Below are 24,711 nucleotides of genomic sequence, written 5' to 3' on the forward strand. Positions count from 1 at the left end.
ACATGTTTGATTAAAAGCCCAGTATGTTGACATAGTTCAGCCCTAATTTGTTATTTGTTTGCCCATGGATTTCAGAACAGAATGCTTCCTCATAGTTCTGGAGTGATTTGACCCAAGCCCACAAAACAGCTCCAAAACAAGCTATTTCATTGGCACCAGAGCGTAACAGAAGTTAGAGGTGTGATATAAGAACCTCTTGAGGTAGTGTTTCTGTTACAGGCCAAGCCCGTTACCCAAAACATTTAGCTCCAGCAAGAGGTCAGATAAGACACAGCCAACTGAACCAAAGTCCAGTTTTATTGAATATGCAAACCAAAGTCAGCTGGGACGCCTCTTGAAGGCAGAGAAGACCCTGAAAATATGTAAAGGAACTTTATAGCATAACAAAGAGTCGTAAAGTTCTACAAACTCATTGTCTAAAATCTACTTACAGTTTGTATCCTAGACCTAATTGGATATAAACAGTGGAAAACAAACTAATTGGTCCCCTATAGATATCTGGGGTATGCCCACCTCCCCTGGATTCCTTTAAGATGTGCCATACTGTCTGGAGGAAAGTGTATCCCAACTTCCTTATTTTATTGATATGTTTATGTTACCAAGCAGGGCCCAGATGTGTGGCCTTCAGTCTCTGGCTCCCTGCTGGGTTTTATGTTCCGGCTATCTGTGTTTAACCTCTAGGCAACATCCCTAAATGGGCCATCTGCTAATTGAAAGGTGAAGGGGCGGAAGGGGTGAAAAGATAGGTATTGACTTGATACATAGGTCAAGAGAGAAGTAATGCTGAGAGCAACATAATAGGTAGAATAAGGTTTTTGTACTCCAAAGGCAGGAAATAAAATTACTTTTGGCCATCTTCAGGTATCATTTCCTTCATTGGAAAATGCCTTCTTTTAAGCCAAGAAACTTCAGTAGAGAGATATTTCTTTCACCAACTGAAATATCCTTTCATGAGGAGCCCTGGTAGTTTTTACACTTTTGAGGTAAATGTTGACTTGGCTTTGAGGGGGGCAACGCCACTCCAGAATACCAGTAGTATCTTGCATTTTTCAGTTCATTAGCCAGGCTTTCACAGCTTTCGCCCGTTTTTTCCAACACAAGGGAATGAATATTAAGTTTGCAGCTGGAGACCTGTGTATATTTGAAACTAACGAGCTGAAAAGTTGCCAGTGCTGTGTTTGCTCGTGGAAGCCTGCCTCAATAGCTATTGTAAGGCTGTTCTGCTTAAACATTCCCCGGTCCAAGGCCGTCTCCCCCACTGTGGTCTCCCTTTCATCCTCAGAGATTAAACACCTGAACACAGTGGGGCAACAGTGGGAGCAGAATGTTGTTGCCAGCTTTTGAATATCCTGGCTTCCTTTTGCCTACTGTGAAGCAACCTTCAGGGGCAATTCACAGATGATTTCTCCTTACCAAACTACATTGTAATCTAGGCAATGTATGTGTATGCAACAGAGGAAACTAAAGGAATAGTAAATATTCCGGACAAATGACAAAGGAATTCTTTGATGGGGGCTTTCAGATGTGTATGAATTATAAAATGTTGTAAAAGAAATTAAATTACCTGGCCGGTTCTTATTTTGGATGTTTAAAAAGCAATTTTAGCATATCTGGTGCATGTATGCCTCTGATCGGGACAGCCCCTCACTGATCAATGCAGACCCATGACTATGTGTTTGACGTGGGTATTCTGGCATTGATCACTGGCTTAGCTGGAAGGTCAAAGTCCCTGATTTTTTTTTTAAAAAAAGAACAGGGAACACTTATTGAATAGCTTTGTAGGTGTTTATTATGTGTGTGTCTCGTAGAACCCTACGAATGGTTTTCTTAGTATGCCCTAGAGCCCTAGGTACAGAATGTATTTAATTTTTATTGTATAGACTACTCTTTATAGCCATAGTTCCCAGCTTTGGATCCCCAGATGTTCATGGATTATAACTCCCAGAAATCCTGGCCAGCACAGCTAGTAGTAAAGGATTCTAGGAGAACATTTGGGGACCCAAGGTCGTCAAGCCCTGCTTTACAATAAAGATATTTTTTTAATATTTTGCCTTGTATCTTGAGAAGAAAATGTTATATTGCTGCCTTACATGTTGTTCTTCACAGTGAAAACGTGGTTCATCCCTGACACTTGTTAACGTCCACATAACATGCTTCCAAACATTATTTTTACAGAAATTGCCTTACAGCACGTTTCAATGTTCTTTCGGTCAGAGCCCAAATGGGAAGTGGTGGAACCTTTAAAAGATATAGGTGAGTTTATTGCAATGAGCCAACTGCACATTGCATTATCCATGCAGGTAGCAAACATGTGCTTCTTGTTTTTTTAAACAGGAAGTGGTAGGGTCTAATTATTATTATTAGCACCCAGATAGGGTTTCCCTTTTATCTTGCTATAGTTTGATTTGTCTGAATAGGACCTTTTCCACCAATACAGTCAATAGGTGTGTGAGCCCTTACCTAGTTTTAGATTGCAGTAATGAACAAAGAGTTAATGCCCCCCTGGTTCCTCCCCCATTCTGCTAGGATCCTAATTTGTATTGTGTACTATGCTTTACACCTACCTTTTTAAAATATCCCAGTGATGTGCATAGAAGTGTTTATTACAAGATCAATGTAATAAGGGTTTTCTTTACTTTGTTTTTCAGCAGAGGGCTTTTTCTGTCCTATAGCACATACTCTTGTAAATGGAAAATAGCAGAGATTGACCTTTCCACATGCTTTATTGTCTACTGTTATACATTGACCTGCACTTCGAAATAGGAAAGACAGGTGAAGAGTATTTTGGCTAAAAACAACAACAAAAAATCTTACAGATTGATTTGGACAGTAGATTACATTGTTAGGGCTGCGTCATCCAGAGCTGGAATGGTCATGGTGATGTCTGACCATTGTAGGAGAGAAATGAAAAGAATGAAATGTTGGTCCTTTCCTTTTTGTACAGTGCTATAAACATGCACTCTTAAACTGTGAGTCCTGGAACTTTCCTGTGCAAGTTGCACAATCAGGACCTTGCAATCTGAGCTAACAGCACCATTCCTGTTGTGGACAGTAGATTACAATGTTTGCCCTCTTTTCCTGTATATCTTGCTTACATTCTGTTCAAATTTATTTAGTATAAGTTTATATTCTTATACTAAATGAAATATTAAATATAAATTCTATTCAAATACATATAGTTTACATTCCTATAAACTGCTTTTTCTTCTTCCCCATGGCATGCATTATTTATATCGTTGACAGAAAGACAACCATTTTTTGTTGTTGTTTATTTTAGAAGCAAATGTGATGGCACAATATTTGGGCAGGCTTTTGAACTAATTGGAATTGATGCAAAATGTTGCCAAAATTGCTGCAGGGAGACTGAGGGTCACTTGGCAACCTGCTCTTCTGAACGTGCCTTTTGTAGAAGCCAAATGGCCTCTTCTTGAGATGTGCAACAGTACAAAGCAAGCTACCATTGACTTTGGGGTTGTGGTTTTTCTTTTAAGGCTGGAGGATACGGAAGAAGTATTTCTTAATGAAGATTAAAAATCAACCAAAGGAGCGGCTAGTATTAAGCTGGGTAGGTTTTTCTCTTTTGTGGCTTTTATATTCTCTTCCAAGATTACACAGTGGACTAGCAGTACTGTATCTTGGTTTTTCCTTTCTTGTCCCTCCTATATAAATTCCCTGAGCATAAAAGGGATTTGTAGAATTCTGTAGAACCTATTCCCAGTTCCAGCTTCATGTTAGCAATGTTATAATCAAGAGTTTGAATAGTGAGAGAAGTTATTCAGTGACTGAAAGCCTGTTACACGGTTACTCAAATGGTGCAACTTTCGGACGCAGGTTGCCACAAGTTAAGAAATCGCTGTAATCATTATCCATTGCACTACTGAGTTACACAAAGTGGTATGCCTGTGGATATTTCTTAACTTTGAGATGTGAATTGTTGTGATTTATGCCATTTCTATAATTTTCAGTAGGATTTCAGCCGACAAAATCATACATAAAATGTATTGATATTACCCTAATCCTGATATAATAATAATTATGTGCTGTCAAATCAATTCTGACTTATGTCAATCCTTTTCATAGTTTTCCAGTAGAGAATTCTCCGAAGTGGTTTACCATTCCCTTCTTCTGGGGGCACCCTAGGATATAGTGGTTGGTTATTAAAAGTAGCCATGAGAAATTAGCAGAAAAGAGTCTGGAGTGTACTTGATTTTACAGTAGGTTCCCCTATATGCAGGATCAGTATCCTCAGGTTCACTTATCTACAGTCTGAAAATATTAAAAGAAAAAAAAATATATATTTTTTCACTTGTATTACCAGAACTGGCCACTAGAGGGAGACAGAGAATACTTGTTAGTGAAGAACACATAGGATGGTCTCTGCCACCCTCTAGTGCAGTGGTCCCCAACCTTGGGCCTCCAGAGGTTCTTGGACTACAACTCCCAGAAACCACCACCACCTCTGCTGGCCAGGATTTCTGGGAGTTGAAGTTCAAGAACATCTGGAGGCCCAAGGTTGGGGACCACTGCTCTAGTGGCAAGTTCTGGTAATTTCTGTGAAAAAAAATTTTCTTGGTTTTTTCCCTCCTTTCACAATATACAGTGGTGCCCCGCATAGTGACGATAGTCCGTTCTGGATAAATCGTCGCTATCCGAATTTGTCACTATACGTGACAAAAAACCCCATAGGAACGCATTTAACCCTGTTTAATGTGTTCCTATGGGGGGGGGAACTCACCGTTATGTGAAGATCCTCCATAGGGGCGGCCATTTTCGGTGCCTCTAAAGCGAGGCAATACAGCGGGCGGCCATTGTGGAACCTCCAATCAGCTGTGCGAAAATGGGGCCTTTGGGAGGACCTGAAGCCACCGCCGGCATTTTCGCCCAGCTGAGCAGCGATGGCTTCGGAAGCTCCCGCCGCTCAGCTGGGGGAAAATGCCAGCTAGGGCTTTGCGAGGACTCCCCCGCGGTCCTCGCAAAGCCCTAGCCGGCATTTTTGCCCAGCTGAGCAGCGGTGGCTTCGGAAGGACTGAAGGCAGCATCGCAATGCGGTCGCAAATGCGATCGCAAAAAAAGCCATCGCTATGCGGATTCGTCGTTAAAGGGCGCGCCCATTAAGCGAGGCACCACTGTACAGCGTTCACTATTATCCATTGTTTTCAGTATCTGTGCAGGGCTTGAACCCAATCCCCAGTGGATATGGGAGTCCTACTTTATTGTAATTTATATCACTAAGCAGCAGTTACCAGCTGGATTGGGCAGGTTCAGTATAGGATGGTGTGTCTTTTTTTCCCCCCAGTACTACTTCGTTAAGCTGAGTGGCATCCATTCAGGATGACTCGCTAATGTCTGCAAGGCCCTTACCTATAATTCTGGACATTACAAGTGCTATTCCTTATGAGACCAGCAGTTTCACACCTCATGTTATCTTTGTATTCTCTCTCTCTTGCAAGCTCAATGCAGGATAAATTGCTCCTTCTGCCCACTTTGTCCACAGAACAGTCTTGTGAAGTGTAAGTCAGGCTGCAAGTGTGTGACTAGGTCAAGATCTTTTCTTTCTTTGTTTTTATAAGCTAAGTAGGGATTTCAGTCCATGTCTCTAGTGTGGTCATCCAACACCACCCTGCTGAGTCACTATAGCAGCTTTAAAGAAACATGTTCTTTAGTAGCCAGGTAGCATGAGTGCACACCCACTGCAGTTACTTACGTGTGAGGAGGAAGGCATGAATACTGTCACTTTAATAACTTTGATGATTGGAGGAGGTGACCGTTGTTATAAAATAGCATCTGTTGTATTTTTCAGGCTGACCTCGGCCCTGACAAATATCTATCTGACAAAGATCTTCAGTGTGTTGTGAAACTCCTCTCATCTTGTTCTGTGAGTAGATAATTAATGCTAGCACCACAATTCAGAATCAGAATTACAGCCCTTCAGATCCAGAATTCAGAATTAATTTTCCAAATATCTTGAACTCTGTAAGAGTCAATAGGAACATTATACAGTATAGTTATTAATATTCTCCCAAGCAAACTACACCAGAGCACAGAGTGCTGTCCTCTGAAGATGCCAGCCAAATAGACTGGCGAAACGTTAGGAAGAACAACCTTCAGAACATGGCCAAAGAGCCCGAAAAAAACCCACAACAACTATTATTTTTCTATTTAAAAAACACACACACAAACAGGCAAAACATTTTTAAAGGATTACTCTTCACCCTCTGACATCTCAGTAATTGTGGCTGTGATGATTCAAAGTGGCCCCTGCTTGCTTTACCAAACAAAGAGCTCATACTACGTGTTGCCTCAGCTGCCACTAGTTGATTTCATCAACAATACCTATTATTAATGACAGATGTCCAGGCCATATATCATTTTTAAAAGAACCAAATAGAAATTGTTTATTGATACAAGTGTTGGCAGAACAAGCAATGTCGTTAACTCTTAAACAAACATTCTTCTTTATCCACCCTTAAGCACCATTCTCCCACCCAAACTCCAAAACTCCATCAAACTCTCTAACTCCCTAATTCTCCATCTCTAGAACCCTCTCTAAACCTTATCTATATTTGTCTCCTCCTCCTCCTCCTGCTGAGTCTTTTATACCTTGTGACTCCGCCCCTCCAGCCCTCCCATTGGCCTATGCAAATAGCATATGAATATTCATGACCTGGGCAAAGGCCACAGTGGCAAACAAAAAAAGAGTGCACACCAACATCCAACAGTGTCTAAGTATTAGGAAATGACTGCAATGGGCGTCCGGATTGAACCCTGAGCAGTAGGAATGCCCATCAGCCTTTGGGGAAGCAGAAGAGAGGTGGCACTGGGGAGTGGGCAAACGCCCTGGGCACCACTGGCAGGCAGATTGGAGCAGCAAGAGTCAGGTCCTACTCAGGGACTTGCTGGAAGTTGTGTGAAGTCAATAGGTATAAGATGAGTCTGTTATTAAAAATCAGTGTTTACTTTTACAGCATCCCTATATTTGCAAGGTCACTTTTGCAACTGCCAATGAATCTTCTGCACTAGTCATCAGACCCTACAATGAAAAAGGAACGTTAAAAGACCTGATATATAAGGTAGTGTCAGTACGCTTTCAACATACAAAAGCAATGTGATTTAACAGTACTGGTGATATGGACTTGAAACTGTACTTTATGGATGCAGATGGTGCATTGTTATAGTCATACCTCAGGTAGATCCATTGACATTTACCTGGCTTACGTTAGTGACAATTAACATAAGTTCTCTTGACTTCAATAAATCTACACCATATGCTTATATCTGGATTCAGCCCCATATTTCTAGGTCATAACATTTATTTAATTTTAAAAATTGATGGATTAAAGCAAAGCAAAAGCAAAGCGAGCTGCTTATATACCGCCCCCTAGTGCTTCAAGCACTCTCTGGGTGGTTTACAAGTTAATTATGCAAGCTACACATTGCCCTCCCCCCCCCCAAAAGCTGGGTATTCATTTTACCAACCTCGGAAGGATAGAAGGCTGAGTCAACCTTGAGCCGCTACCTGGAACTGAAACCCAGATCGTGAGCACAGTTTTGGCTGTAGTACAGCAGTTTAACCACCGTGCCATGAGGCTCTAATAAACGTTCTTCTAAATGTACATCAGGTATTAATATGTATACATACATGTTCTTATTTATGAAATACTTATTAAAACTGCAAATGGAATTACTGATAATGATGTCTGCTCTAGGTTATAATCCTCACATGTGAATGTAGAGTGTGTGTGTGTGTGTGTTTTCTTTGGAACTCTTGATTTACCTATGTGTAATGCTAACCAACTGGACTAGGAGTCACATGATTAATATATTTTTTAAAAATCAGAATACAGCATTAAAATAATTCTTGCTTATATATATATATATATAACATAATTCTTTTATATATATGTAACATTATATATATATATATATATATATATATATATATATATATATATATATATATATATATATATATATATATATATAACATATTTCTTACTTATATATAAATTTAAATGCCTCCTGTAGGTGTAGCATGTTGTGTTATGTTTAAAACTGTGTTATGTTTAAAATCAATAATCACAGCCACAATTTCCTTTTAAAGGCAAAACCTAAAGATCCCTTTTTGAAGAAGTACTGCAATCCGAAGAAAATTCAAGGTCTTGAACTTCAGCAGATTAAAACATTTGGCAGACAAATACTAGAGGCAAGGAGTGTTTTTATTGTTTAAAGTACATAGTCCATAAATCATATCTGAATAGCAATGGAAAGCTTTATCCAAATTTGGCTGTAATTTTCACATGCTGAGAGTCTTACACTGAATTGTGCAGCCCAAATGCATTTTTCCAGAGATATTTTATTAGTGCTTGTAAGTGGATCCAGTATTTTCCTTGCCTGTCATCCCTGCAAAATGCATGTGGTACCTGAAATCTTGTTGCCAATGTATAAAAAAATCTTGTCAGGGAAAGTATCCATTCTAACCTGTACACACTAATTAGTCTCTATATTGAAATAAATCGTATGCAAAGCAGCCCTTCTATGCATTAATAATATAAAATGCACTGGATGTCATACATAGCCAAAGCCAAGCAATGGGAAATGCAGATGTTAAACTTGTGGGGGGGAAATGACTTGAGGGAGGGAAGGAAGAAAATTACCAAAACAGATTATTGGCAACATGAGAAGAACTAGAGATTTTTATGGTAGAGGAAGATATGAAATGTTTTTGAGCAGAAAGAAGCTACTGTATTCCGTGAAATGTGGATAAGAGTGGCAGTGATCACTGAATAAAAACTTTTAAAGTATCCGTGGACTAGCACTAAAAGCTTCACTAGCGGAATTTTCTCAATTAAATTAAAAGCTTTGTGTGTTTGATCTTCTAGGTCTTAAAGTTCTTACATGAGAAAGGATTTCCATATGGCCATCTTCATGCCTCAAATGTAATGTTGGATGGAGACACGTGTAGGTTACTAGACTTGGAGAATTCATTGCTGGGGCTCCCATCCTTCTATCGGTCTTACTTCACGCAATTCCGCAAAATTAATGTGAGTTGGAGCAAATGTATCGGCCTTCATCAAGAATACATGATCCATTGCAACAGTTTCCGAACCTGTAGTAATGCAGTGAAAGAGCACATTGAAAAGGAGAGGGGTTGAAGAAGCCTAGAAGAAACTTACGAGGCTTCTGGATTGCTTGTTTTTTCTATTATCAGACTGAGTTTTGAGTGCTTGATATCCTGCATTAGCCTTCACTGACCATTTTTGATTGCATGTAAAAAATAGCATTGAACAAGCCGCACCATAGAACTATAGAATAATGAAATTGGAAAGGGCCTGTAAGGCCATCGAACCCAATCCTCTGCACCATGCTTCTTAAAATCATTTGGATGCTTCTGCTTATTTTGTTCTAACATTGAACTTGTAATATAAGCACTTAATGGAAGCACTGTTTTGCCTCTACTTGTAAACACAACCCCCCAGATGATTTAATATTCTGACAGCTAAATCTTACACATGTATTTTGATTATGTATGTTTTTTTGTAAAACGTTCAGAGTATTGCTTCAGCAAAATGGGAGCAGTATACAAATTATTTGAATGAATGAATAAATGAATGAATGAATAAATGTACTCAGAGGTAAGTAGGGTTGAGAGGGATTTATTACTAAGGAAGGGTGTCGAATCCACGCAACGGAGTGAGCTCCCGTCGCTTGTCCCAGCTCCCGCCAACCTAGCGGTTCGAAAGTATGCAAATGCAAGTAGATAAATAGGGACCACTTTGGTGGGAAGGTAACAGCGTTCCGTGTCTAAGTCGCACTGGCCATGTGACCACGGAAGATTGTCTCCGGACAAACGCTGGCTCTATGGCTTGGAAACAGGGATGAGCACTGCCCCCTAGAGTCGAACACGACTGGACAAAAATTGTCAAGGGGAACCTTTACCTTTACCTTTTTAAGGGTGTGTCGGAATGCAACTTTAATTATACAGTGGTGCCCCGCATGACGACGATAATCTGTCCCGTGAAAATAGCTGTTTAGCGAAATTGTCATCATGTGAAAACCTTTTCCCCATTGGAATGCACTGAAACCTGCTTTAATGTGTTCCAGTGGGGAAAATACCTCGTCGTCCAGTGAAGATCGCCCATAGAGAAGTCATATTGCGAGCGCCGATCAGCTGTAAAAATGGCTGCCCTGCAAAGCATGGGTCTGGAAAACACAGGGCAGCCATTTTGCGAAGCCAAAAAAATCGTCGTCTTGTGAACAAACGGTTCGCGAAGCACTGACCTAATCGACGTCCAGCGAAAATCCCTCATTGGAATGACTGTTTTGCGAATTGCTATAGCAATCGCAAAAAGTCATTGTTATGTGGATTCGTCGTTTAGGGGGGTCGTCATTTAGCGAGGTACCACTGTATAAACATGATCCCAAAGAGAAGTTATTCAGGCTACAGACTTTATAACTTTTTTGGTATATAGTATGCAGAGACATTTATACCAATACAACATTCCTCATGCAGATTTAGGTAAGGTTCATGGACATTATCCAGATATTCTCTCAAGTACTGTATTGTTTTTTTTCCTCTTAGACTTTAGAAGCTGTTGATGTGCATTGCTTTGGTCACTTGCTGTATGAAATGACCTATGGGAGACCACCAGACTCTGTTCCAGTGGATAGCTTCCCTCCTGCACCATCCATGTCTGTAGGTCAGTGAACTGCTTGAGTAACGTTTCAGCACAGAATTAAGAATTGCTGGCATTTCTTTTATCCATCTTTAATTAAGGGATTATCCACACAAAAAACACATTTCTCCAATTGCTTTTCTATTGGTGTGACAATTTCTACACTTAAAGTGTCAGGGAGAGGTGAGAGATGTTTAGATTTCATGTCGGGTTTTTTCTGTGCACCCGATGATTAGAATTATTTTAAATTAAATATCTCACTCTTAAGATCTCAAAGATGAGGACAACTGGGATAGAAGATTGATTATTTTGTGGTAGTCCTCTGTGCTAAACAAGTACTGCCTTTCTCATCTTCTATTTTTAGAGCAAATGATAACATTCGGTGCCCACCCACCCACCACCATAATCTAAAAGGTTTTTGATGGTATGCACAGCTCTGGACTGTATATGCTCTCTGCTCCCCCTTCGACTGATGCCGTGTCATCTCCCCTTCATCAGAAATATAGAGAACTGTGTGCCTTTTCCCTTATGCTTAGTCGTATGCTGTGGGTTTTAGTAGCAAAGTTGCTTGTGCTCTGTGACTCTAGCTTCCCCCAAGAGAAGGAGTCCATCGCCTGTTTTGTCCTCACATGCTGAGTGAGAAAGCACATTATTTTTCCCCTCATGGCAAGATCGTGAGGAATGGGGATGGGGTGTCTTAGAGAAAATGTGTGTAATTTATGAGATTAATTGTGAGATTTGAAGAGTCACGATGGTGAAGTATGGCACTCTCAGTGCCATACTTTCAGCTTCCTGTAGTAGCAATTGCCTTTTGGGTTGGCCATTGTCAGGAGATGAGATGTCCTGTGTGTGCAAGCTCTGCAGTGTGCAAGGCTTTAAAGCACCCTCTCTTTGATAATTTTGATAAAGATGTCTAGTGATGGTTCTCCTGTGATCTTTGTTTCTTTGTTTTCCTTCCCCTTTAGTGACTGTACTGGAATCAATTCTTTCTCCTGAAGCCATGAAGAATGGCATGCCAACTGTCTCTCGGCTGTTACAGATGCCGTAAGTGGTCATGGGTAGGGTGAACCTTATAGTGCAGACTAGAGGAGGGGTAGACAACTAGGGAGGGTCTGGAGGCCCTACCCAACCTATTTTCCACCACTACCACAGGCCCCTGAACATTTTGGTGAAGCCATAAGTAATCAATGGTTGTTGTGGGTTTTTTGGGGGTTCTTTGGCCATGTTCTGAAGGTTGTTCTGAACAACCTTCAGAACACGGCCAACGAGCCCGAAAAACCCACAACAACCATCAGATCCCGGCTTGAAAGCCGTAAGTATTCTCTCATTTCCACTTTTCTAAAAATGATAGTTGGGGCCTAACAAGTCTGTGAGAGGGCATTTAATAAGGTAATTACCTGTACAAGAAGCTTCTGTAGGGAAGATTCTTCATCCGGTTTGCTAAATTATTATTATTGGCTCAAAGGACAAAGTAGAGATGGGAGTATTCGTATTTGTATACAAATACGAATACCCCCCACAGGTGGACATAACAAGGGTCCCTCTCCATGGGGCCAGACGATCCACTGACCGATCCACTGCAGGTGCCGCGGAGCCTTCCAATGGCTCTGGAGATCGCGTTCGGCTCACCACTCCTGGCAGGAGGCGGGACGACAAGCCTCTCCAGTAGGTCGAAGAGTGCCATTGGAGGGCTCTGTGGCACCCGCACCCACGGCAGGTCAGTTAGTGGACCATTTGGCCCCATGGAGCTGAACCCTCGTTGTGTCCACCTTTGCAGGGGTATTTGTATACGAATACTCCCATCTCTACTTGAGAGTTTGAGTTTAAGGGAGACATACAAAATGTTGTGATGGCCCACATATGACTTAGGGGCCACACAGTTTCTGCATCTGAACTATGTAGACGCCAACAGTCAGTGCGTCTTTTCCCAAGGTCATCTACCCACTCCACCAGGTCCTCCCAGGCAATGCTCCTCCAGGTAGCCACTCTAAGGGAGGCCAGGAAATCATCCACTAGAAGCAGGGCCTTCTTTGCTGTGGCACCAAAACTTTGGAACCAGCTACTGGTGGAGCTGCACCTGGCTCCTTCCGTCCCAACATTTAAAAGACTCCTGAAGACACTACTTTATAAAGAGGCCTTCTTTTTGTCAACCATGTCTGATATGTTTTTCTGGCTGCTTTGTCTGTTATATGCCTCTTGTGCTGCCTGTTATCTTGCCGTTCATGCCTCCTGGAGTTTTCTGTTTGAGTGCTGGTTACTTTTTTTTATTTAACTTATGTCCATTGTGTTTTTATCCTGTTGTAAACTGTCCAGAGTAGTGCATTGCACTAATGGGATGATATATAAATCTAAGAATATAATATAATATAATATAATATAATATAATATAATATAATATAATGTAATGTAATGTAATATAATAAATATAATATAATATACTGTATTTGCCGGCGTACAAGGCGACTGGCCGTATAAGATGAACCCCCAACATTTCCACTCAAAATATAGAGTGGACGGCTCTGCTGCGGCGCTGGCGGCGGCTGCCCGGGGCTCTGCCCGGGCCCGCCCTGGAAGTTCATGGCCAGTGGGGAGGAGGGCGAGGAAGAGAGGAAGAGGCTTGTTGGATGGTGGGAGGAGGAGGAGGAAGAGGGGAAGCAGGTGGGTGGCGGGCGAGTGTGCGAGTGCGCAGCTGGCACAAGCAGCGATAGGGCGAGGAAGAGGGGAAGAGGCTGGGTGGGCGGTGGAAGGAGGAGGAGGAGGAAGGGGAGCGGGTGGGTGGCGGGCGAGTGCGTGCGTGCGCGCAGTTGGCTCAAGCAGCAAGAGGGTGAGGAAGAGGGGAAGAGGCTGGGTGGGCGGTGGGAGGAGGAGGAGGAGGAAGAGGGGGGCAGGGGCGGGTGAGCGAGCATGCAGCTGGCTCAGCGGCGTGGGGTGGCGGGCAGCCCGGCGGCGGGCTCTGGCCGCTGAGGCATGGCCGGCTCTGCTTCCCTCCCTTCATCCTGACCGACTGCCTGCCCGCCTGCCTTGCTCCCTGCCGGCGGCTCCTTCCTGGCCCAAGTGAAGTGCACCCGGCGTACAAGATGACCCCCCCCTTGGAGGCATGTTTTTGGGGCCAAAAAAGTCATCTTGTACGCCGGCAAATACAGTAATATAATATAATTATAATATAAAGGAGGTCCTCATGATCTGACTTAAGTTCGTAGGAGGAGTGGGCTGTTCAGTGTTGTGCTGCAGCTGTATGGCCTGTGTGAGAAGTTGCTTGAAATGGATCTTCATGGATTGACTGGGCATCATGTGGGAAGTTGTGTCAGTGAAGAACCTCCTCACGTAGAGCTAACAGATCTGAGTTAAAGTCACCCAAATGGCTCATCAGGTGGTGCTCTGTCCACATGCCTGCAATTCCTATAAGTCTGTGCAGCCATGAATGCAGTAAGCCTGAGTGCAAAAATTGGATGAAATAGGAGTATGGCAATGCCTGCTGTCCAGCTTTTTAAAATGTTGCCTTATGTTTCATTTTCAGGTTATTCATGGATGTCCTTCTAACAAATTCAGAAAAAACACAATTTAAGGTAACAGTTTGCTTCCCCCGAAGTTACAAATTGGCATCTCGGCAAATGAAAGCAGGGTTTGTGCTTCCATGTTCGCTCTATCTGGCTTTGCTGTTGACTATTTTGCAATTACTGTCTCTGCCACAGTATTTCTCGTACCTAACTTTCAAATCTTCAGTTCTCTTTCCCAATCCTATAGTCAACATTGCTTGCTCTGCTGTTACATCTCCCTGAAGTTTTGTGGGGTTTTTTTGCTATGAACTTAGCATTTCTAGCCAGCCAAGAACTATTTTTCTTGCCTTTATTTTTTAACTGAAACTGCAACAAATTCCTCCTTTTTAAATTATTTTCCATAATACCTCAGATTATGTTGTTCAGTTTCGGATATTACAAGAACAAAACAAAATGTTTATTTTCAAAATACGCAGTTTAAGAAATCAGATTAAATTACTGCCAGTAGACCTCACTCCTAGGAAATTTTTGTTCTTGACATTCATGGCCACTATTTGGTCATTTATTCTCTGTCTCTCACGCTCACTCTATTTTGGCATCTGAACAGGATCTAACTTTTATCATCCTGTCTGTTGTTTCAGGCTACTTACATTAATTCTGTTTGTGAGGCTGCCTGGTGAATCATTTTCCTTGGTTCTGGGCACATCCACTTTGTCAGACATATAGAAACAGAATGAAATTTTGGATGAAAGATCAGTTTCACAAGTAGAATATTCTAAATATTCATTGGCTACAGGCAGTAATTAGGCCTATGTTTGTTTAAGGGTTCCTCCAAGAGAGGAACCCTTAATTGTCTTAATATTGCAGTTGTATTTATATGATTATATATTTTTATATTGATTTATTTTATGTTGTAAGCCGCTCCGAGTAGACATGGTCTAGAGGGGCGGGGTATACATTTAATAAATAAATAAATAAATAAATAAATAAATAAATAAATAAATAAATAAATAAATAAATAAATAAATAAATAAATAAATAAATAAATAAATAAAGAGACAAAAAGCAGACACCAGGTCTGAACAGAGATGAGCAGGAGATGGGGAGAGAAGAGAGATAAGGGGTGTGGTGGAGTTTGAAGACTTGGGATTCAGTTATAAGGGGGGGGGAAGAAAATATAAAAGTAAATGTAAGAGTGAAAGAAGATAGCAGAGGAATCTCATGTCTTAATGTGCATGCACCCCTGAGGATGCGAGTTCTAACAATTGTTTTATTTAAAAAACTTCTAGATTTATAATATAAAATGTAAAGCTCTCTCTATATAAATGACCCATTGTTAAGTGACCACCCCTCTCCAATTATACTGGTGAAATGAAGAAAGCTGGGGACACACGGTCCAGTGACTCAGCACAAACTCCTGTAGTCATAATTCTTCCATTTTATGTGCATGTTTTTGTGGGGTGGGGGGAAGCAAAATAGATGCAGGCATGAAATGTGCCATCTCTGAATTGCTTGTGTGGCCTGGGCCACTGCCTTAAAAGCCTTTGGGTGATGAAGGAGTGCAGTTGGGCCATCAGCAAATGCTCTTGGCTCTACTTATTTCAGGGAAGTGGATGTTGTTTTGCATGTGATTGAACTGTATTACCAGTTTGAGTAAATCAACAGATATATCAGCCCACATCCTGTTGTGCAGTTCTGCAAAAGGTGTCTGTTTTAGTGGCAAATTGTCAAAAGTTAAGAAAAACTCAGTAGGTATTACCTGTTGTATGCTGAGGTGTGCAATACATGATGTGTATAGAGATTTCCTAAGTTATGGGAAATTTGCTGTTAAAAGGTACACCTTTTGTCTAACTGTGCAACAGGATTTGGGCCATTAATTCTATTTTATGCATTCTTGTTTGTTTAGTCATTCTAATACATTAGAATAGTTTATATAAATTGTACTGTTTTATTAGAGTGATTAGCTATAATAAAGAAGAGGTAATCTCATGCCACATCAGATTTTCAGAAAATGCCTGCATGGATATCAAAATAGAATGTTTTGGTTCTCTGACCATGTCAGGAATATTTTCTTTCACTCACCAGGTTCCCACAAAGTTAAAAGAGGCTTTGAAGACTGCCAAAGAATGCATAGAGAAGAGACTAGTAGAAGAACAGAAACTGGTAATTTTTGAGCTTACTTTTTCCCAGTTGCTTGGATAATCTTCCCAGTCAGATGTAAGTTGTGCTACAAGCATTGGTTATTAACAACTACTAAAAAGCGCAGTAACGAATACAGACATTCAGCAATACAGTTAGAGAGCCTCCAGTTTAATGAAACAATGATGGGAATATATGGTGACACTTTTCAAGTGCATAAGAAGCTGTTAAAGAAGTGGGAAGCATGCATGATCACCAAGGCCATTGCAAATAAAGTACAGTAAGATCACCTGGAAGTCGAGCCATGGCAACTGGAATTCTTTCTTGTTAGGCTGAAACATTTTGCTATTCATCCATGTAGCTTCTTCAATCTGAGGAGAGTTGGTAGGAGATCCCAGATATATCCTCCACAGTTGGTTTCACTTCCCCCTGGTCTGAATAGGTTCATTAGAAGGACAAAGGACTGGGGTTGAGGGATAATCCCACTTCTGCAGTCCTTCTCCACCCATTGTCATGGGTCATTAACAATGGTCTTTCTGGTGTGTGTGGTCCTAATTTTTCTGGGGAATGATGAAAGGGCAGCACGATAAATAGGAGACATTGTATCTAAGGCCTCCAACCCTGTTGAGTGACAATTTTCTATATGCACATGTATGGCTTCCATGACCCCTCTCTCAAACCACCTCATCCATCCCCAGAAAGATAATCTCACCTGGATGACTGAGGATCTTCACAGATACAGTAAGATGAGTTATCCACAGGATCAGTATTCACTGATTCACTTATCCACCATCCGAAAATATTAAAAATATTACAAGAAAAATTCACAAAATATATATTTTTAACCATGTCATTGTGACAACTAGCCAATAGCGGGAGCCAGAAATCATGCTATGCATAGGATTCACTAATTAGGCATCCTTCAGTCTCGAGAGACTATGGTAACGTACTCTGTATGGAGGACTTGGAATAGTACCCAGTGTGGCTGCGAAGGCCAATTCGAGAGTGACAATTCCTTCCACACTGAAGACAAATACAATCTGTCCCTGTCCAGCTCCCTGATTTTGCTGGTTTCGGGACTGCCTGCTGAACAAGAGTCTCTTCAAATTGGGAGAGGCCATGATGCACTGCCTGCCAACAGGCTGAACGCTCAGATGTCAAGATTTCTCATCTGTTGAGGTCCATTCCTAAGGCCTTCAGATCCCGCTTGCAGATATCCTTGTATCGCAGCTGTGGTCTCCCTCTGGGGCAATTTCCCTGCACTAATAGGGTTCACTAGACTAGAGAAATATATTTTTCTGGTGTCATTTCCAGAGCTGGCCACTAAAGGGAGCTAGAGATCATGTTTCCCCCAAAATAAGACAGGGTCTTATATTTTTGCTCCAAAAATGTGTTAGGGCTTATTTTCAGGGGATTTTTTTTTCATGTACAACAATCTACATTTATTCAAGATAACAGTCATGTTATCTTCTGGTTGCTGCACAAGGGTGGAGGGTGGGATTTCACTTAAGTGGGGCTTATTTTTGGGGTAAGGCTTATATTACGAGCATCCTGAAAAATCTTACTAGAGTTTATTTTCAGGTTAGGTCTTATTTTTTGGGGGAAACAGGGTATGTATAGCATTTGCTAGTATAATAGTGTTTGCTATAATCCATGTGTTTAAGCATCCATTGGGAGGGCGGCTTGGAACCATCCATGGGGGCCGGTTTTCTTACTGTACTAAACAGATTGGGATTTTTTTTTAAAAAAAGAAGCCATCTCAAATCACATTCTTCTGATCCATTAAAAGATTCATCAGCACAGAAGACTGACAAGAGCGCAGTCTCATCATGGTTCAGAGGAAGAGAAGAAAAGGAGGAAGATCTTAGCACGAAAAGTAAGCAACATATACAAGAGGGACCAAATAGTTCTCCAAAACTGTAGTTTCTATTATATATTTCATCATAGGCATCCTTCAGTCTCGAGAGACTATGGTAACATGCTCTGAATCGAGGAGTGTCCTCTCCAGAGCATGAAGCCCGGGTAAGGTAATATGGAGGATAGGCTGTTACCCAAGCAGCAGATCCCCCCTCTCCACATTGCTGAAATGATCCAATGGAAAGGCAAGAGCCAATACAACTGGTTCCAGCAACGTTGCAGGAGTTGGCAGAACGACACATGCTGCCTTCGGGACTCCAGCTCTGGATTTTGCCTCGAGGTTAACTCCTGAAGCCTTTTCCATGAGTGGATATAGCCACAAGGCAGTGGAGGTTTGAAATTGGAGTTTTCCTTCTCCTAGATGGGCTGCCTTCCATGGCTGACGAGCCCCACCTACCCGGCCTGCTCTTTAATAGTGCAAAAGTATGATCTGATCCTTAAAACTTTCCTGACTACCCGGCTTATGCAAATCTCATTGGCTTTCCTATTTACCATATTATATATTTATTTATGGATTATTTCAGCAGGGATGAATATCTGTATCGCTCGTTGTACATCACATCTGTATCTTTTCTTCCAAGGAATGTAGGGTAGGGTAATTATTCAGTTTCTGTCCTCACAACAACTCTAATGAGAGGCTAGCCTGTGAGGCTTTAGGTGACGCAATGTGTAAAAATTTATGGAAGAACTAGCGGCCCTCCAGGTCAGTTTTTTTTTGGGGGGGGGGTTGCTCTCAGAATTCCTGGATATATTTGCTGGGACTGATGCAAGTCGCAGTTCAACAAGATTTGGAGGTATGAGTCCACGTGTTTCTGATTGGAGTCCAGCACTATTTTTTTTGTTCACCTGCAGATTTAGTTATTTGGGGTGAATCTATGAGCTGTTTATTTTACAGAGTTGGATCTGGATCAAAAGACTGCATTCCTACCTTTCATAATGTCCCCATCTTCAGCTTGCATTAGTCTCCTGATAGCCTGTAGTAGCAATTTTTGTTTGATTTCAAACTGTTGGGAACAATGAGGGCATGAAGTTTAATTATAAGCCAGATAACGCTTGATTCAAGCAATAGTTTCCCATTAAAGTGGAAAGGTCTAAATGGGAGAAGAGGCATTTCCACATATCTAGAGAGAGACTATTCATCTACATGGTTAATCGGCGAGAAGAGTCATCCTGGCTAAGGTAGTGAGAAGGAGAAGATTCAAATTCCAGGTCTCAACATCCCCTTCTGAAACTTAATTTCATGTTGCAACAGCACTGATGAGCTTGGCTTTCCGTTGAGATCTGAAAAGGGTAGCTGTACTGTTCAGAGAGTTCACTGTCAGCACATCTGCCCTCTAACAGTCAAGACATGGTCAGCAGAAGCTAATTCATATAGGCTCAACTTGTGTTAAGCTGTCAGACCAGTTGAAAATTATCAGGATCTGGAAATGTTTCAATTTCTCCCTCTGTCCTGTTCTCATTTTGCTAGAAGTCCAAACGCTCAGCCTTTGAGAGTGGAGAAGAACAGACAATGAAGTACAGCAACTCAAACAATTCAGGTAACTCACAACGTCTAGACAGATGTCTTACTGTGATAAGGGGGCAATGGAAAGGCCACTTCTTGGTGATGTCTGTGAATGACGAATGAAATGCTGAAAAGTGAGTAGTGCTGCTGTTCTTCTCTAGAAGTCACAAAGATCAAGTCGGAGTTGATGGACTGTTCTCCTGGATAAGGGTTGTGTAATTTAGGATCTCCTTGTTGGTCTGTCTCTCTGTGACAAGGAAAGCTAGCATGGATTTGCCTTGGTTCCCACCACTCTTATCCTGCTGCTTTATGTATGGCAGTTGATCTCTGGCTGCAGACCCATTCTCTGAGGCCAAAAGCTGAAATCATGCATATCATCAAGTGGAATGGGATAAAAAATTAACAGCTACTTACAGCAGCTGACAGGGGCACTTTGCCTCCTTAGGGCAAGGAGAAGCTTCTATGGGAAGAAGAGGAAAAGCTGTTCCTGTGAGCATTGTGGTCATATTTATAGGTCCTCAACAGAAGACATATGAACAAATCGAGGGAAACTACTGGTTTCAAAAGATTGGGTGGAGGGGGACGCATTTCCACGGAGCTATGGCAGGTCATGTAAGCCTGCATGCTCCAGTCTGGCGCCCTCCAGAGGTCCTGGTTTGCAACTTCCAGAATTCTTCCTCTCCTTCTTCCATAGGCTTCATTTTCAAGCCCAAGTGCCCACTGCAGACAGAAAAGAAATTACGGGGCGGTGGTTTTGATCAGAAAAATTATCTGTGAAGTCATATCTGTCTGTCTGTCTATCTTTAACTGACTGAATCCTTTTGGTGTTCTTGTTCATAGCTGTATATCAACATGATGTGGCAGATGCAGATGCATATCTTTTTATATTTAGGCTACTTGTAAAATCGGGAACGGATCTTACTGAAATTCAGTTCCCCTTTAGACACTGTTCTGCTACCTGTCTTCTACTCCTCAATGCCCAAGACACAAGACTAGGGACTTACGCAGGAGTGGTGCCACAAATAACACCTGTGGACCCAAGGAGATTTCATTTGGCCTGGTTTCCATTGTTTTCCCACAGTGCTTTGCCTGCTGATTAACAGTGAAATAACATAATAATAAATTCATTATTTTATTTTTAAAAGTTACGATTGGGTTTGTTCGTTTTTAACATCAGAATAATAAGTGTAGGAGAGGAATGATGAGAGTCAGGATCTTGGCATATGAGGAGAAGTAATTACATTTTTTGGTCTGCTTTTTTGCACTTGGAGGAAGACTGATGTGGGCATTGCTTCCCAATGGAACATTTTATTTGGGGTGATGCAAACATTTTCCTCACGAGTGTTCTTGATCCTGACTCTCCTTCACCACCAAAGAGCAATGCAAAACAAGCATCGCTTTCATATGAAATGTAGGGAGACTGTGAAACAGACTGTATAGCTTGGTTCACAATCTTCCTCCTGTGATGATTTTAGCACCCTCTTGTTTATTCCAGCCACCCCCATGTGTGTCTCATTATAAGCAGGGAACAAGATGTTGAAACGGCTTCTTATTAGCAACTGTGAATGTTTTTTTATTCAGCAGGCTCAGGGGCGAGCACACCTCTAACGTCCCCTTCTTCGCCTGTTCCACCTTCTACAGCAGGTGAGTTAAAAGCACCAGCCCACTGGCTGTACCTATCTGATGTGGTTTTGATGCTATAAGACAGACCAGCCTTTCCTTTTCCAAGAGGCAGAATTGTTTGCCTAAAAATGTATCCAAATGGCTTCCTTTTGACCGTGTAATCCAATGGGGCAGTCAGATTCTGGGCTTCTCTTTTGTAATGCATGGCACTGCATCAGCCTTCTCCCTTACTAGCTACTGTGTTAATACAGTACTGAGGAAATCCTTGCTTTACAGTTTGCAGTGATTTAACCTTGCCTACCTCACCATCTTTCTTAATAATCCTTGTGCCCGTGCTCAGTTCTCTAAACAAGGTGTGCAGTACTGAGCGTCATCTGGATTCCATCTGTGCTCGATCCTGTGTTTTGTTGTTCAAGAATTTCCTTTGGATTAGTGGTCCGCCTTTTCTGTCAGTCATGCACAACCAGCTGTTGTTTGACATGTCAGTGAAGGTTCACTGTGGGAGAGAACAAGCTCGGGGAACTGACGGAATGGATTCCCAGCAGGAGGGAAAAGTTTTGAAGCTGTTCTGTCACATCATGGCAACAGCTGGGCTACTTCCATTGCAGGCTAAGAGACTAAGCTAAGAGCTTCTGGTTTTCATTTCCAACGTATCTTGAAGTCACAAGGTGGCTTTATGCTGGCCAGTCTTAGCTCCCTGCTTTGCAACTTGGAATAAGAAAGCCAACCTGCTGTTCAGGATAATTGTGACCTACTGCTGAACAAGAACTTTTGTGGGCTGCAATCCACTTCACTAGATGCAGAATCTTGGTGCAATGAGGGGTATTTAGTGGAGCTGATTTCACCCAGTGAAGGGTAATGAAGATTCTTTTGTCTTCTTCATTACAAGCTCCCTCCCCCCATATATTTCCAACCTTGTTTTCCTTATGTGAATGAGAAGAAACACACAAACACGCATTGGGATTCAGCTGTATAGCCAACATATTTTAAAAAAACTGAGAAAGAGAAATCAGTCTTCTCAGGATCACTCAGTTCTCTTTCCTTATGGCTTTCCAAAGCAGGGACATTTCCAAGCCAGTTCCCTGTCTGCCTTCTTAAGGTACTGGTGAGCTCATTTGTTGCTCTTCAAAGTTATTTTACAACATTGAAACGTGTGGTGCAACAGTTGGCTTCTTTAAGTCTCAGATTGTATGTGTTGAGATAGGCCTGTTACTCCCATTGGCCATAAACTGAGACTTAATAGTGAAATATTGTGTGTAGCCTATTCTGAGGTTCTGCTTCTAAGAAACCGTATAGAGACTTTTAGCCTTAAAAAGCTGAGTTGTCAGAGGTCATCATAGTAAACTAACTACTTAATATGTAATCTGAACACAAGGAATTGATTGAATAGATTTGAAAGTGCTGAGTAATCTGCTCCAGTACTCTTGCTGAATATTGAACTTTAATTATATATTTTATTACTGTAGATTACCTTGTCTGATTCTGGGTTTGTGGTCTGTTTTATCATGTGACTACTATTGCTGAGTTCCATGGTCTTCTTGAGGAATTTTGTTTTGATTCTGTTAATAACAAGTGAAGATATTTAGACAGGGCAGACATTTTTACATTTTACATTTCTACATTTTGTGTAGAGAAGAGGTTTATTCCCCTCTCCAACCCCTAATACACCATGTCCCTTAAAATGAAAGAACTGTTTATTTTTTCCAGCCATTGCATACAATGTAGTCTTCTGAACTGTATACATCTTGTGGTCTGTAATGAGTCATCTGTCCACTGATGTTCTTATATGTTTGTTTGCAAAGGTTATATTTGCATATTTTCTTGCAGTAATGAAGGTTGCATGTCCTTGTAAGCAGGTGTTGTTTTGGCATGCTGATTGCTATTCTGCTTTTATGTGATATTTTTTGTTTCTAAATTCTCTAGAGCAGTGGTCCCCAACCTTGGGCCTCCAGATGTTCTTGGACTTCAACTCCCAGAAATCCTGGCCAGCAGAGGTGGTGGTGAAAGCTTCTGGGAGCTGTAGTTCAAGAACATCTGGAGGCCCAAGGTTGGGGACCACTGCTCTAGAGTACTGCCACCATTTAAAATGTATAAATGGTCAAAAGTTAGAGAGCGACTGATTTATTGTGGGAGTTTAGCACCCATGGTGGATTTCCACTTCAGCATTGTCATGATCACCTGTCCCTAAAAAGATAATGATCTTGGCCAAGGAGTCACTGTGGATTCAAAACTACCACTTTCAGTACCTGAGGTAGGTCCTTTAAGCCTCAGAAGTGCATAGTTCGTGCTCTATGGACAAGCTCGACCTTAAAGGAAACCTTTTGCTTACTCTCAAAGCAATAAACCATTGACTGTGTGCCTCCTTAGACAGCACAACAGACTGGAAGGGTAGGACCTCTCTATATTACAGTAGCAACTAGTGACCTTCTCAGATCTCCTCTGAATATAGGTGTAGGTCCTGCTGTTCAATCAGTCCTCTGTTGAAAAATTATATTTATTTTTATTAAGAAAATAAAGTAGTTTCATTAGAATACAGTTGTAGCATTAAAAGGCATAAAGCATTAAGCATATCCAGAAGTTACCATGATTAAATAAGTTCAGTATTCCTAAGTAAAATAATAAACAGCTAAGACTACACTAAGTAATCAGTCATCTTTGCTCTTTCTACATGTTAGCAACTAGAGAAGCTGGGCTATTTCTTCCCCCTCTTCTCCTTCAAAAGACAAACCTCTCACATTCCACAACATCCACCATTGCCATCATCTGTCACGTACATCAACAACCATTTTTCTACATGTCTCTGTACCACCGCCTTCATGACACTTTCAAGCTGCTAACCAATTAAGATCAAGTGGGTATAAACACAGGCCATCTTCCTGTTTACCAGGAGATGTGCAGCTGGTTTCCTCGATCCCAATTAAGAGGTAGGCAACGTTTCATCTTCCCTTGATCTTCTCAGCCTTGCTTTCTTAACTCATTACTCATTAAAACTCATTAAAAAGTACAAGAATTGTGATGAAAAATACGATTGCCTCGTGCCACCTTCCGCCTGCCCCCACCCCCTTGTTCTTTGTTGTAAAACTTCACGTTCTTCCTGTCATTTCCTCTCCTCTCTGATTGAACAGAAATAGATTCAAGTGGGATTCAACTGAAGTACCAAGGTAGAAGGCATGGAGAACCATATCAATAAAATTCCTAATGCAGACTTTTTGGATCTCCCCTCCCCCACCCACACTGTAGACCACATGTGTCAAACTCAAGGCCTGTGGACCAAATCCGGCCCACCAGGCCGTTTCATGTGGCCCTCGCTGTGTTGCCTGCTATTGTGCAGTATACAATACGCAGGCACTTACTTGGT

At 41.6% G+C, this 24,711-nt stretch overlaps 1 protein-coding gene across 10 annotated transcripts in view; it reads left to right on the forward strand.

The window, feature by feature from the left end:
• Window positions 1-24,711, forward strand: part of PXK (PX domain containing serine/threonine kinase like) — a 62,169-nt gene that overhangs the window by 27,927 nt on the left and 9,531 nt on the right. For 6 of the 10 annotated variants that reach the window (XM_020795470.3, XM_020795471.3, XM_020795465.3 and 3 more), the window contains exons 5-17: window positions 2,176-2,253; window positions 3,492-3,565; window positions 5,801-5,875; window positions 6,966-7,070; window positions 8,102-8,203; window positions 8,880-9,041; window positions 10,580-10,697; window positions 11,639-11,717; window positions 14,191-14,239; window positions 16,256-16,333; window positions 18,099-18,185; window positions 19,695-19,764; window positions 21,312-21,374. In XM_020795470.3, coding sequence (XP_020651129.3) covers window positions 2,176-2,253; window positions 3,492-3,565; window positions 5,801-5,875; window positions 6,966-7,070; window positions 8,102-8,203; window positions 8,880-9,041; window positions 10,580-10,697; window positions 11,639-11,717; window positions 14,191-14,239; window positions 16,256-16,333; window positions 18,099-18,185; window positions 19,695-19,764; window positions 21,312-21,374 — 1,140 coding nt within the window. The remainder of the gene's footprint in view (window positions 1-2,175; window positions 2,254-3,491; window positions 3,566-5,800; window positions 5,876-6,965; window positions 7,071-8,101; window positions 8,204-8,879; window positions 9,042-10,579; window positions 10,698-11,638; window positions 11,718-14,190; window positions 14,240-16,255; window positions 16,334-18,098; window positions 18,186-19,694; window positions 19,765-21,311; window positions 21,375-24,711) is intronic. The other 4 variants (XM_020795472.3, XM_020795467.3, XM_072989314.2 and 1 more) reach the window with 1 other exon arrangement.

This window comes from Pogona vitticeps, chromosome 2 (genome assembly GCF_051106095.1).
Source record: "Pogona vitticeps strain Pit_001003342236 chromosome 2, PviZW2.1, whole genome shotgun sequence".
NCBI lineage: Eukaryota > Metazoa > Chordata > Lepidosauria > Squamata > Agamidae > Pogona > Pogona vitticeps.